This window comes from Daucus carota, chromosome 2, assembly GCF_001625215.2.
Source record: "Daucus carota subsp. sativus chromosome 2, DH1 v3.0, whole genome shotgun sequence".
Lineage (NCBI taxonomy): Eukaryota > Viridiplantae > Streptophyta > Magnoliopsida > Apiales > Apiaceae > Daucus > Daucus carota.
The window spans coordinates 36,972,199-36,986,945 of record NC_030382.2 but is presented as its reverse complement, the minus strand read 5'-3'; the positions used below and the strand labels follow the sequence as shown (position 1 = coordinate 36,986,945).

The following is a 14,747-nucleotide window of genomic DNA, read 5'->3' as shown; positions in this document are numbered from 1 at the left end:
AGTAGAAAACTTGGTAAACCAGCATCTTGGTGCTTGCTTAAGTCCATATATAGACTTGACCAGTCTGTAGACATATTCAGCACTGTTTGATATATCAGCAACACTGAAACATGTTGTCAGGTGCAAATAACCAGGTGGTAACTTCATGTATACTGTCTCAGGTAAATCTCCATGCAAAAATGCATTTGTGATGTCTAACTGAGTGATAGGCCAATCTTGAGCAGCTGCTATAGCAATTAAAAGTCTTACAGTGGTCATCTTGGCTACAGGAGCATAGGTTTCAAAATAATCCAATCCATAGGTTTGTGTGAACCCTTTTGCTACCAATCTAGTCTTATGCCTTTCAATACTTCCATCTGGCTTGTATTTTATTTTGAATATCCACTTGCAATCCACAATGTGCTGTCCAGGAGGTTTAGGAACTATGTCCCATGTGTGATTGGATTCCAAAGCATTCAGTTCAAGTTTCATGGCTTGCAACCAGTTGGAATCAGTTGCAGCTTGACTATAGGTATAGGGAATGAAAGTCTGAGCAGTATTACTGAGATATGTAGTATATCCAGTAGAAAAGGCATTGTAGGCCATATACTTGTGCAATGGATATAAGGATGAAGAAGGGATACCTGCAATCAGACTCTGTCCATGTACAGTATTGGTATTCAGATGAGAAGGCAGACCAGTGTAGTCTTTTAATCTGGCAGGCAAATTTTTCTGTCTAAGAGGTCTGGTCAGAATTTGAGGCTGACTTCCAGTAGTTTGAGTATTATCTGTAGTGTCATCAGCAGCAGTACTGTGTGGAATACTGTCTACAGGACTAGTTATCTGAACATCAGGTGCATCTGCATATTCATGTAGAGGAGACTCTGGAAACATGACAGAGGAATCAGTAGCAAGAAATGGAGTTGTAGTTGTGGAGTGAAATGGATATTTGTCCTCCATAAACTCAACATCTCTGGAAACATAGCATTTCTTTGTGGCTAGGTCAATCACCCTGTACCCTTTTGTGTTGAAGGGATATCCAACAAATACACACTTAATGGCCTTTGGTGCAAATTTGTCACCATTGGTGTGTGTGTTGGATATATAGCATAAACAACCAAAATTCCTCAAATATGCATATTTTGCTGGTTTATTGAATAGTATCTCATAAGGTGACTTATGATTGAGGTTTGGTGATGGCAAGATGTTAATTAGATGTGTGGCAGTCAACACACAGTCTCCCCATAATCTGATGGGAAGCTTGGACTGAAACAGTAGAGATCTGGCTACATTGAGCAGATGTCTGTGCTTTCGTTCAGCTACACCATTCTGCTGTGGTGTGTATGGACAACTAGTTTGATGTAAAATTCCCAATTCACGTAGATATGTGGCAAGATTAGAGTTGATGAACTCTGTGCCATTATCAGACCTGAGTGTTTTAATTGTTTTGTGAAACTGAGTCTGAACATATGCTATAAAATTCTTGATAAGTTGTGGAACATGAGACTTATCAGCAAACAGGTAAATCCATGTGCATTTAGAATAGTCATCTACAATGGTAAGAAAGGCATTACACTTGCCATGTGTGACAAATCTATATGGTCCCCAAATGTCACAATGCACAAGCTGAAAACACTCAGTAGTATATGACTCCCTATCTGGAAAAGAAAGTCTAGCCTGCTTAGAGAAATGACACACATCACAGTCTTTAGTAAATTTATCAGAATGGAGAGAAACAACTTTGATATCTTTCATCACAGATGGAGATGGATGACCAAGTCTTGTATGCCAATGCTGAGCTGATATGACAGAGCAAGAAATTGAACTAGTATGTTGTAATTGCAGTTTGTACAGTCCTTCATTCAGTTCACCAATCTCTATCTTCCTCTGAGTGACTTGGTCCTGCAGATAACATTTAGTGGCAGAAAATATAGCAGCACAACAATTATCTGTGGTTAGCTGAGGTATAGACAGTAAATTACATTGAAAATTAGGTACATAAAGTACATGTTTTAATGTAATTTCAGTTGTCAGTGGAATGTTGCCCACATGAGTGACTGCCGTTTGCTGACCATTAGGTAATAGCAACTCAGATTGAGTTTCTTGAATATTCTCCAACAAATGAGCATGTGGTGTAATATGATGAGCAGCTCCAGAGTCAATTATCCAAGTATGTAGAGAATCAGCAATTGACACATTATTTACAATAGGATAGTTGCTAATCATACCTGCACATTGTGCACTGTTGTAGACACTTGCAAAGTTGATCCAAGCAGCATTAGAACTTGCTGTATGAGTGTTGTTGCCCTGATTTTGTTGCAACAGACTCATCAGCTGCTGGTATTGATTCTCAGATAGCACATGAGGAGGATCTTTGTATACAGAAGCCTCTCTGCTTTCAGTCTCAGTATGTATCATCACATTTGCACCAGCACCAGAGTTAGCACCAGAATTGATTTTTCTGGCATTTCTAGGTTTTGGTTTAGGCTGTCCATACAACCTGTGCCACTCAGGATATCCATGTAGTGCAAAGCACTTATCCTTTGTATGACCAGCAAGTTGACAGTAATCACAAGTCACATTTGAATCTGTGGATTTCTTAACACTCTTATTCTTAGAGTTGTTGTTTACCTTGACATTCATAGCTATATTCTTAGATGTGACTGAATTTTGACAAGAAAACTCTCTTTGACTCTCTTCCTGAAGTAACATAGAGTAGGCATGAGTGATATCTGGAAGAGGATTCATGAGCAGAATCTGTCCTCTCACAGTAGTGAATTGATCATTCAGTCACATAAGGAACTGACTCAACTTGTCTATCTTTTCATATCTCTCAAGTTTCTGACTATTACCACAAGCACAGTTGCTATTCAAGCATATACACTTTGGAATCGGATTCAAGTTATCAAGTTCATCAAACAGGCTTCGAAACATAGTGAAATATGTAGTGATGGATTTTGTACCTTGAGTTAGGGATACTAGATCCGTTTTCAGTTGAAACAGACGAGGCACATTATTCTGTTGAAATCGCTTCTCCAGATCATCCCACATCTTCTTTGCAGTGCTCATATAGACTATACTTGTGCGAATTTCTGCTGATACCGAGTTGAGGATCCAAGAGATGACTAAATCGTTGCTTCTCATCCATAGAGGCAGTAGAGGAGAGTTTTCTGCAGGTTTCACTTGTGTTCCGTCTATGAACCCTAACTTGAGCTTAGTAGAGAGTGCGATTTTTATCGATCGACTCCATTGATGATAATTCTGGTTTGTGAGAGTTTCTGAGACTAATGCGAGTCCAGGATGATCTGCAGAGCTCAAGTAGTAGGGATGATTGATGTCGATTACTGTATTATTCGCCATTGCTGATGAATTGTTTGTACGATCTTTGTTGTGTGGATTTGTATTTTCCAGTATTGATGAGTATGATCTCATGAGCAAGCTTTAACAAACTATGTATATATGTATCAAGAGAAACCTCGCTCTGATACCATGTCAGTTTTGTATATGCATACTCATGAGATGGAGAAGAAGATGTAGTAGAATGTAAAATTGTATTAACTTGTCTTTGCACACTACATTACTGATATATATATACTACATTACTGATATATATACATAGAGCTTGACTTGCTCAGTAAGCTAAAGCTATGCCAGGCTGTCCACTATGCCAGCATGTCTATGTAACTAACTAGTAACTGATTTGTCCACTTGCACCACTTGCATCACGAGGACCATGCTGCTCACACCCATGCTGTTCACACTGTTGGTCCTCCAGTTCATCAATAGTAGTAGTAGCTGTAACAGTGCCTTAAACCACTAGGACATCCAACGAGTGACTCATTTTTGAAGCACTACTAAACATATCCTAAACCAATTTTCACAATAAAATATTAACTTCCCACCATTTCAACGAATCTCTCTCCTCTTACTTTTTCACTTCCCTCCAATACTAATTCTAATAAATTATTGGTCTAATAATAAAGCACAATTATAGGGCATATTGTTGGAGTTCATGTATCAAAAATATGTCCTAAAGAGTTCACGTGCTTGGCTCGTGTTCTTCTTCCTGAGCTTTGTGGAGATGGGCTTTTAGCCACTTGGGTTGGAGGCCCAACAACCACTAAACCCCGACCAAAATCGCAGACTCCTTTACCATCTTGTCTTCTATGAAGCCCACTTGCTTTAATTCATCTGGTATCATTATGTTCACTGCATTCCCATCGTAAACTAAAGCCATTTCAGAGACGATTCCTCAGTGTCACTGATATCCTCAAGCTATCGTGCTGTGGTTTCATCTTGTAATCTCTGTCGGACTTGTTAGATTCAACTATGTACATCAACTTTTGCTATATTAGGATGACTGGATGAGTTAGTTTAAATTTTACATAATATTTTCGCTTTATTTTTATTGATTAAATTTGGGTTAAGTGTAAATATTCTAAGATCTTTTTTCAGATTTAATATGAAACCGTAAATTTTAATCCAGTTTTGTGTATGATTTGATCCGTTAGTATCCAACTATCCATGCATAGTTCCGTACTACTTATCGGGTGCGTACATGCTCAGTCAGGACACCATATTGATTTATCTGGAATCCATTCCCGCAGTGCCCACCTTCAGAGTTCAGTTTCCCAATATGCCCACCTTCTTGTTCATCTTCCCATTCTACCCACCTTTTTCATTCTCTCACCTTATTCCATTCTCTTTCTTACTTTTTTCTCTCTCCACCCTTTCTATCACTTCTTTTCTCTTTTTAATTAAACCAATTTATATTTACTTATTTTAACTTTCACCTTGAGTAAAATAAATGATCATCTTCCCATTTTACTTATTAAAATGAGTAAATATAAATTAGTTTAGTTAAAAAGAGAAAAGAAGTGATAGAATAGGTGTGGAGAGAGAGAGAAAAGAATGGAATAAGGTGAGAGAGTTAAAAGGTGGGTAGATTGGGAAGTTAAACGGAATGTTGGGTAATCTGGGAAAGTAAACAGCAACGTTGGGCACTACAGGAAACGATTCGATTTATCCGGTCCGTAATTTGAGATGTGGATTTGAAGGATTTAGACTTGTCCAACTTCTCTTATGTCGCTCGCAAGGGTTGGTTCAGCTGGTTAAAAGAGGGGACATTTATCCTTTTGATTACGGGTTTGACTCCCGAGTGATTATGCCTCCTGGATCAGAATCTGTCGCTTAAGTGCGGTTTACCTTGGGTTCCTACGTTAAAAGTTAATAAAAAAAAATTCTCTTATGTCTATCATATTTGTTTATTTTTGAAAATTCTGATTTATTAAATGGCTCCTCATCTTAATAAATTTTATTTGGGATTATGATTAGAAAAACGTTTAGCAAAGGTTATTATCATATAAAGTTCAGCAACTCATTATTCAATTTTTCAGGATCTTGAGGTTCATAAGAGTTGTTGATTTGTTATTCATTTGACGTCGCGTTTTTAGTTTTGTACTCCCTCTGTCTTAGTCTTAGTATACACCGGGGACGGGGGCGCGGATTTTAATGCTTCAATATCCTCTTTCTGTTTTCAAATATTTGACGTTTGATTTTTTGGAACACGATTCTTAGAGTTTTGACTACATACTTAAAATTATTATTTTTTAAATTTTCTTTTTCTGAATAAAAATATTAATCTTATACTTTAATTCACAAAAAGAAAATTTTAAAAATATTAATTTTAGCTATGTGGTCAATGCACCTAAAGATGTGTGCACAGAAGTCAAACGTCAAATATTTGTAAACAGAGGGAATAGTATAGTTTTGTAAATTATTTTAAAATTTTCTTTTTCTGTATAAAAGTATAACATTTATACTTTTATAAAAAAAAGAAAATTTTAAAAATAAGTTGTAGAACTATATTTTATAAGTGCCTTAAAAAGCGTGTCGAGCAGTGAAAAAGAAAATATACAATTGACTGGGACTGAGGTATAGGAAATTTGTCATATTCAAGTACGTTATGTTTTTGTGACAAAAAAAAAAAAAAAGCACGTTATGTTTTGGTGAGTTTTCCATTTTACATTTACGTTTTATTTAAATAATTTGAGAGTCGTGTCTCTATTGTTTGAACCTCTTTTTATTTTGAATTTTGAAAATAGAAAAGTTAATGTTATGAAACATAAATAATTAAATAAGGAATCGAAGTATCTATATTCTTAAAATATAAATAATAAAATGCTAGAATTATACATTACATGAGATATCTAATTAACCAAATTTTAATAATTAATTTCCGCTTGGTAAATATAAAAATATAGACTGTTATGTAAATGAAAATGATCGTAAGTAGATAGAGTAAAATACAAAGTGTGTACCTGAAGTATGCTTGTTGTGCACTTTGTGTACCTCAACTATCTATTTAACATTTTGTGTACCTAAACTATGTGAATGGGTGCAATCTGTGTACAGGTGCTAACTTCTGTTAGCTCCGTTAGTAATAACTTAAAGGACATTGGGTTTTCTCGTCTTTTACGTTGCATTTTGGACATCAAGGTATATATGATCTTGTTTGGAAATCTTTCGGGACGCCTTTTAGTTCGTGCCTGGATGTACTTGTTAATCAAAATATTTTAAAATATAATTATATTATGAAGATTAGATTATGTTATACTAACACTATTACTTTCTCTCTGTCTCATTTAATTCTATATGCTCGACACGCACTTCAATACCCTTATTAAATATAATTCTATAACTTATTTTTAAAATTTTCTTTTTCTGAATAAAAATATAACATTCAAACTTTTATTTAAAAAAGAAAATTCTTAAAAATAAGTTAAAGAACTATATTTTAGAGGAGTATTAAAGTTCGTGCCGCATCATCATTCCCCAATGTATATAACTTAGGGGACGGAGGGAGTAGTAATAAAAATAATATTTTAAATAACTAATAAACGTGTTTAAATTGATATATTGTTCATAAGTGTGTTCAATAAATTTTTTATTTAACATGTTTGAACAAATTCTTAATAATTGAGTCTGTTAAAATACAATAGCTTTTATGTAATTTTTAATAGCCTTTTTTAATTCTTAATAGTAATTTTTTAGTTTAAGATTTTCTTCATAATTTAAATAATAATTATTTATATTATTACCATTTATAAATTTTATGTGTGTTAGACGTCTTAAACAATACGAGATAATAAATGAGATTCAGAATTATAACATTTTTTTAGTTAATTGCATATGTATATAAATCTAAGTTAAGAATATTAAACAATAATTAAAGTGTATAAAGGGTTATAAGAATTATTTTCTAAATTTGATTATTTTTAAAATATATGAACTAATTAAATTTTCAACCAAATAATTAATATTATTTTTCATCATTAGGGAAATATAAAATTAAATAAAATTTTAATGTAAAATTGATTCTAAAAGTTGTTTATTAATTTATTATAAGATTAACAAATTTTAACACCAGAAATAGTATATGTATAATAAACAATAAACAATATACATGAATGAGTATGAGACTATGAATATGAGTAACTATGGTCTGGTACTCTGGTCTCTGGTTAGCATAGTCTATGCAAATTTATAAACGTGTTGTCCAGGGGCCACCCAGATGAGAAAACATAAATGTCGAGTACTATTTTAACGGAGCTCACGGACGTTATGCTCTAGTACACACATTGCTTCAAATCATTTAGTTCAGGTACACAATATGTTGAATTGATAGTTGAGGTACACGTTATGCACAAAGCAGATAGTTTAGGTACACATTGTGTAGTTAACTCTAAGTAGATATGCCATATTTTATTGTTCGAGCTGACGCCTGAAGGCATGTTAAATGACCCTACCTTATATATAAATAAAAAAATAATAAAGGGAGTAAAATAAAAAGAAGGGGCGATATGGTAAATAAAAACATAAGCTGAAACAAAAAATTCGGGTGGCCCAACAAGCAATCAGCACACTCCCATTTGGACTCTATCCCTATTAAAATATAGCGCTTTATTCGTGACCGTCTGATCATTTAATCCAACGGCTGACAGAAAAACCCTAAGGCGTGGCCACCACTTCTCAGTTTTTTATCTATAAAGCCTCTCCAGCAGCTCCTCTCTCCTTCACTCTCCTCTCGATCTCTCTCGATTTCTCTCTCGTTCTTCATTTTCGAGCGAGAGATTTCTCTGTGATTCTGCACTATCTCTCCAATTAGGTCAGTACTTCTTATCTCTCTCTTCAATTATACATGTATATGTCATTTACATTTGTTGGCTTATCACATGTTATTGTGTTTGATCTTTTTTGTCTCCGTACAACGCATGTATGCTCTTGATTATACTTGTTTATCGTAATGTTTGATTGATTTGTAACTGTTTGATATACGTTGTTGATCATTTTACATGTTTTAATTTTTTTAGTAGAGTAAATTATTTTTGGATTATGTTGATCAATATGAGTTATCTTTGTATTTAGGAGTATTCTTTTTCTAGTTTTTTAGATGATTAATTCTTGATTAATCTTGTTTAAATGTGCTTATACTATTGGTTTTGACGATTAACTGTTTATCATTTAATCAAGATCTGGATCGTTTGTTATGTGTTCTGTTTGTTTTAGTTTTATCGATCGAGTCTTTATGATTATAGTGTTTTTAAATTATTTTTTGAATCTGTGCAAAGAATAGTTATGTTGTGCTTGTGTTATTGAGTTCCAGGCTTGGTTATGGATTCTGTTATTACTATGTGTGTGTAGCCTCTGCCTTCTCGTCACGTGTTTTTGTTTTAGTTTTTTATTTGGCAGGTATATTCTATTGGCTTATAGAATTATTAAATAGTAGGGTTGCAATCATTGTGATTTAAACTATTTAAACTATATGGTTGCTAAATGTTGTGATATGAATACTATTATGTGTTTAACAGTCTTGTGTATATGAATGTGTTATAAGCTAGTACTGTATTCTAACATTTATTGCTTAACTGGCTTTCAGATTTTTGTGTTGAGCTATGGGTAAGGAAAAGGTTCACATCAACATTGTGGTCATTGGCCATGTCGACTCTGGAAAATCGACCACCACCGGACATTTGATCTACAAGCTTGGTGGTATTGACAAGCGTGTTATTGAAAGATTCGAGAAGGAAGCTGCTGAGATGAACAAGAGGTCTTTCAAGTATGCTTGGGTGCTTGACAAGTTGAAGGCTGAGCGAGAGCGTGGTATCACCATTGATATTGCCTTGTGGAAGTTCGAAACCAACAAGTACTACTGCACTGTCATTGATGCTCCTGGACATCGTGACTTTATCAAGAATATGATTACTGGAACTTCTCAAGCTGATTGTGCTGTTCTCATCATTGACTCCACTACTGGTGGTTTCGAAGCTGGTATTTCCAAGGATGGGCAGACCCGTGAACATGCTTTGCTTGCCTTCACCCTTGGTGTCAAGCAAATGATTTGTTGCTGTAACAAGGTGAAGATTTACTCTGTTACTACATGTTTGATCTTTATGTTTCTGTTTCTTGACTAATATTTTGTGTTTATGGTTTACCAGATGGATGCCACCACCCCAAAATACTCTAAAGCGAGGTATGATGAAATTGTGAAGGAAGTTTCTTCCTACTTGAAGAAGGTCGGGTACAACCCTGATAAAATTGCTTTTGTCCCCATTTCTGGATTTGAGGGTGACAACATGATTGAGAGGTCCACAAACTTGGACTGGTACAAGGGCCCAACCCTTCTTGATGCCCTTGACCAGATCAATGAGCCAAAAAGACCCTCAGACAAGCCCCTTCGTCTCCCACTTCAGGATGTGTACAAGATTGGTGGTATTGGAACTGTGCCCGTGGGACGAGTTGAGACTGGTACTCTGAAGCCTGGAATGGTTGTCACTTTTGGCCCCTCTGGTCTGACCACTGAAGTCAAGTCTGTTGAGATGCATCACGAGTCTCTTCAAGAGGCACTTCCTGGTGATAATGTTGGCTTCAATGTCAAGAATGTTTCTGTGAAGGATCTCAAGCGTGGTTATGTGGCCTCAAACTCTAAGGATGATCCTGCCAAGGGAGCTGCCAGCTTCACATCTCAGGTCATCATCATGAACCACCCTGGACAGATTGGTAATGGATATGCTCCAGTCCTCGACTGCCATACATCTCACATTGCTGTCAAGTTTGCCGAGCTATTGACCAAGATTGACAGACGGTCTGGAAAGGAGCTTGAGAAGGAGCCTAAGTTCTTGAAGAATGGTGATGCTGGGATGGTGAAGATGCTTCCAACCAAGCCCATGGTTGTGGAGACTTTTGCTGAGTACCCTCCTCTTGGAAGGTTTGCTGTTCGTGACATGAGACAGACTGTTGCAGTGGGTGTCATCAAGGCTGTTGACAAGAAGGAACCAACTGGTGCTAAGGTAACCAAGGCAGCAGTAAAGAAAGGTGCCAAATGAGTTGCAATTTTCCGGGACTTCAATGCGGAATATATATCTATCCTGTGTCTTTTTCATTTTCTCAAAAACTTATTAGCAGTTTTGGTAATGTTTGCATATGGTCTTCTATTGCTGTACTCTAGCCTCACTTGTGAGGATAGTGGAGGTGTTGAGCAACCGAGTTGTAACAAACTTGATTGCTTGACAGACAGTGGTGGAAGGCATTTGTATTACATTGCATGTTATGGCGTTAAGTTGTTATCGTGAGGTTTAGTCGGTCGTTGGTACCCTTTTTATATTGTTATGAGAGTTTTGCTAGTTTAATTGACAGTCGGTTTTTTTATTATGTTATGAAATTTTGTGGCTATTGTTACATGCTGTTTGTTTACATGTCCTCTACCTGCACCTAATCCCTTTAAGATTGATTAAAATTGTAGATGTGTACTGCTTCCCTTTGTTTTATGAGGCAGTTGCAATATGGTTATGGGTTATGCTCATTTTTGTTGGTGATTAAATGTTTCAAGAATGTTTGTGGTTATCATAGGGGACTTGGGTAACCAGATCAAGTGTTTCCTGGGAGAAGCTTTGTAGATTGTTTTTATACTACTAGTCTCTCAAATTGTCAATGTCGTATTTGAAGAAAGATTATTCTCTCCTTTGCAGATGGTCAATGCTGGGTTATGAATGAGACTTTGCTGTATTGAGAACAATTTCAAATACTTCTCCATATTTTTGTGTCTGTCCAACTAACTTGATAGCTGATCTTTCATATATTTCATTTAAGTAATTCCAGTCTTCCTTATATTTTGTAAGAAAATAAATCTTTCAATTTCCATTTTTTCCATCGATATCTGTGTTTTCTAGCAAAGGCATTCCCAAATTCGATTTCTCATTATCATAAAGTCAGGTGCCAATGAGATTGGTTGAATGGACTAACGGAGTGTAATTTGAAGGAGAATCAATAGAAGGTATATTCACTGTCGTAATGTGGTTATCTGTAAAGATGATAATGGCATGGGAAGTCCAGAAGACCGGAGAAGACGAAAATTGTTGGGAAGTCCTCCACCCATTAATTATTTCCCTTCACTTTGGCATGTTAGTTGTTCCAAAATATGTGACTTTTTCTTGTTTTCATGCACTATTTGGTAGGTGAATTTCTATTTTACTCCTCATTAATGTAACTTATATTTTCCATGCTATACAAATACTCCCTCTGTTTTTTTTTATATGACACTTTTGACTTGGGCACGTAACTTTAAGTGGGTTGACCGGATAGTAAAAAACATTATTTTTGATTGATTTTTTTTGTGAATTAAAATTTTGATTGTATATTTTTATTCAGAAAAAGAAAAATTCAAAAATAATATTTTTAACTATCCGGTCAAAGCACTTAAAAGTGTGTGTCAAAAAGTCAAACGTCATATATTAAAAAACAGAGGGAGTAGTAGTTTAGTTTGACTTTATCAGGGGTAGCTATGTAAAAGTATTCAAATAAACATCTCAATAAATGTAAAAATTGGTTTGTGTGCTTCTTTCTAAAAAAGCAGTTAAAATGGGACGGAGGGAGTACATACATACCGTAACTATATATTACTCCGTCTTTTTTCCGAAATATATGGTCATTATGTTTTTTCTAACACTTACTTCTAAAGTGTTTGATCATATAATTTATATCGTTATTTTTTCTTAAAATTATAAATAAAAATATATGATTAATATTACATTTCAGAAAAAAAAAATTATGAAATAATGATTTAAGTTATGGTCAAAACATTTAAAAATTAGTGTCAAAAAATCGGAGTAACAAGTAGTATAAGTTTGTGGTAATAAAAAGTCTGTCAAACCCCAGATAAGTAAAATAATCAAGTACTCCACTACTCCCTCCGCCCCGGTAAATTGTTTACGCCATTGTTTGCACGCATTTCGAAACTCTTATAAAATATAGTTTCATAACTTTTTTTAAAATAAAAGTTTAAACATCAAACTTTTATTTAGGGAAAAAAATTAAAAAATATATTATGAAACTATACTTTAAATAAGTTTTAAAAAACGTACCAAAAAATAATATAAAAATGTGCAAAGAAATCAACTATAATAAGGGGGAGCCTGGACTAGAAGAGAATGCACAAGCACAACGAAAAGAAAGCAAGTCCTGTAAACTTTAAAGTGAAGTCGCGGATCTATACTGGCTGCTCTTCTGTGCAGTCCTCCTATAGTCTCGCTGAAGCTGATTCAGTGTCCACTTTTAATTAAAAGAAACTGCAATATTTCACTAGAAATTTTGACGATGAGTAATAATGAAACAGAACTATATATATTATCAACTTATTTAGCAAAATATATCAAACAACGTAGGAACATGATAAACAAAAGGAACATAAAGTAGCCCATACAAGTTTTCGTTTATCAATTCCTCGGAAAAATCTTAAATCGTTCTAGCATTCTTAAGAACATTACTTGCGACGTCGGTCCTGATCTTACCCCGCTGGCCACTGGACAATCAACCTGGCTGTTTCTACAGCCGTAAATCGAGCTTTTTAGAAGGCTTTGGAGATGTGATACTTGCAAGTGATAAATTTCAAGACATGCGTGTTCTTCTCATGAATGAACATGGGTTTAATATAACTACCAAGCTGTTTATTTATGCTTGATTAAGTACAAGGATGTAGCAATTAGAACATAATTACTCTGATTTCACCTCAACAACACCGACTACAAAACTGCTTAATTAATTTATCCGTGACCACCTAGCTAGGGCCGAAACCAAGCTGAGTAAATAGAAGACCGATAGTTCACCATAAAGAGCACCAGCAGCAACACGAACGCCACACCCCACGGAGAGCTTCCTTCTTCATGCAACGTCTCGTACACCACCTGCGACGTGTCTCGGACATCCGACCACTTCACCGTCAGATGCGTGGCTAATATCACAAGCAAAGGCAACAAGATGACAAGAAACAGCCTCAGCTCCATCTTCGTTTCTTTCACCTTCTCCTCGTACTCAGATCGAATCGAATAGTACATAACCAGCATAAGCAATCCAAAAAACATGAGCAAGTGAGCTGGAGGTGCCGAAACAGAGTCTTGGCTTTCATCCATCCAGCTCATCCCTCTCCTTTCTCTTGTAAACCACCCCATATATATTATTTCTTTCTTTCTTTCTTTCTTTTTTACGTGTTTTAGCATTGACATGTATGTGTATTTATAGAGTTACAATTATATATGTGCTTATGCATGATATGTAGATGCTTCTGAGTAAAGTTAGCTGATTGGGGATCAAGAGGACGTTAGCGTTATCTGGAACCGACTCTGTTTTGTATTCATGCGCAGTCCAAGAAAGATTGAATCATAAAATAGGGAGAGTCAAAGAAAAGGGTGTGATAAAAAAGAGCTTAGGCATATATTCTTCGTCTTTTTAATCATCTTTCGGTCTGAACGAGAGCAAGTTGAGAAGATACCATGTATATCATGCGTCATGCTGTAACTGTCTGTGTATATGGTCCCTATTTTTTGCTAATTTGTTTTGGGGTTACAGAGCGTTACGCACCAAAGAAATTAGCCCAAATTCGTATGAGTGTAGTAGATTAACATTAACTTAGTGAAGGCAGTGGCTTAGCCAAGATTGGGCTTGGTATCGATTGGCCGGTTTAATTTGATGTGAGCCTTAACTCTCACATCAGAGCAATATGCTTGATCTGGTAAGGTGAATGCTTCCCAGGTTGTTAACATGAATGCGGTCATGAACCAAGACGAGGATCACAAAGGTTGTCCAAGAAGTTTTTCCTGTGGAGGTGTAGTCTTATGTGAATATAATGTGTGTGCAGGTGATGTCCCTGACGATGGCATGGCCTAAAAGTTTCATGCATCAGCTGGTAACAGAGTTGCAGGTGTCTTATTTACGGGTCTGCTGCTACTTGCGGTTTTAAGTTGTATAAAATTTGATACAAATATTTTACAAATACGATGTGATAAATAAGAGAGATGTGTTAATTGGTACTATTTATGTGAATAGAGAACTCATTTCGATCAAAACTTAACACATGTCATTTTTCAAAAAAATTTGTAGCCAAATATGTACGTTAAAGCATTTTTCATTGTTTCTATGGACACTGAATAAAAATCTAAGATTGATACGAGTGAATGTTATTAGAGCAAGCCCAAATCATATCTTATATAATATCCTAAGTTAAAATTTAGTACATTTGATAAATTAAATTGCTTGAACAATGTCTTAGGGGTTATTTGTTAAATCTGAATCAATTTTCTGGATGTGTAAAAAATCTGAATGAGTAAAATTTCTTAATGCAACTATCAAGGATAGATAAGAAAATTAAATACACAACTAACATTTTCTTAATATGCGTAATTTATTTAAAATGAACACATAAATTGGGACATAGGGAG

The 14,747-nt window shown here is 35.2% G+C and overlaps 2 protein-coding genes across 2 annotated transcripts; one reads left to right on the top strand and one right to left on the bottom strand.

Annotated features, from left to right (window-relative positions):
* Positions 1-8,009: 8,009 nt before the first annotated feature.
* LOC108208917 (elongation factor 1-alpha) lies at positions 8,010-10,718 on the top strand. The gene is made up of 3 exons (XM_017379533.2): positions 8,010-8,146; positions 8,918-9,395; positions 9,477-10,718. Exons 2-3 carry the CDS (start codon positions 8,934-8,936, stop codon positions 10,362-10,364), a joined length of 1,350 nt encoding a protein of 449 aa, XP_017235022.1. The 5' UTR covers positions 8,010-8,146; positions 8,918-8,933; the 3' UTR covers positions 10,365-10,718.
* Positions 10,719-12,958: 2,240 nt separating this feature from the next.
* LOC108207483 (uncharacterized) lies at positions 12,959-13,527 on the bottom strand. The gene has a single exon (XM_017377926.2). The coding sequence runs from the start codon at positions 13,479-13,481 to the stop codon at positions 13,095-13,097; it is 387 nt and encodes a 128-aa protein (XP_017233415.1). The 5' UTR covers positions 13,482-13,527; the 3' UTR covers positions 12,959-13,094.
* Positions 13,528-14,747: the final 1,220 nt, after the last annotated feature.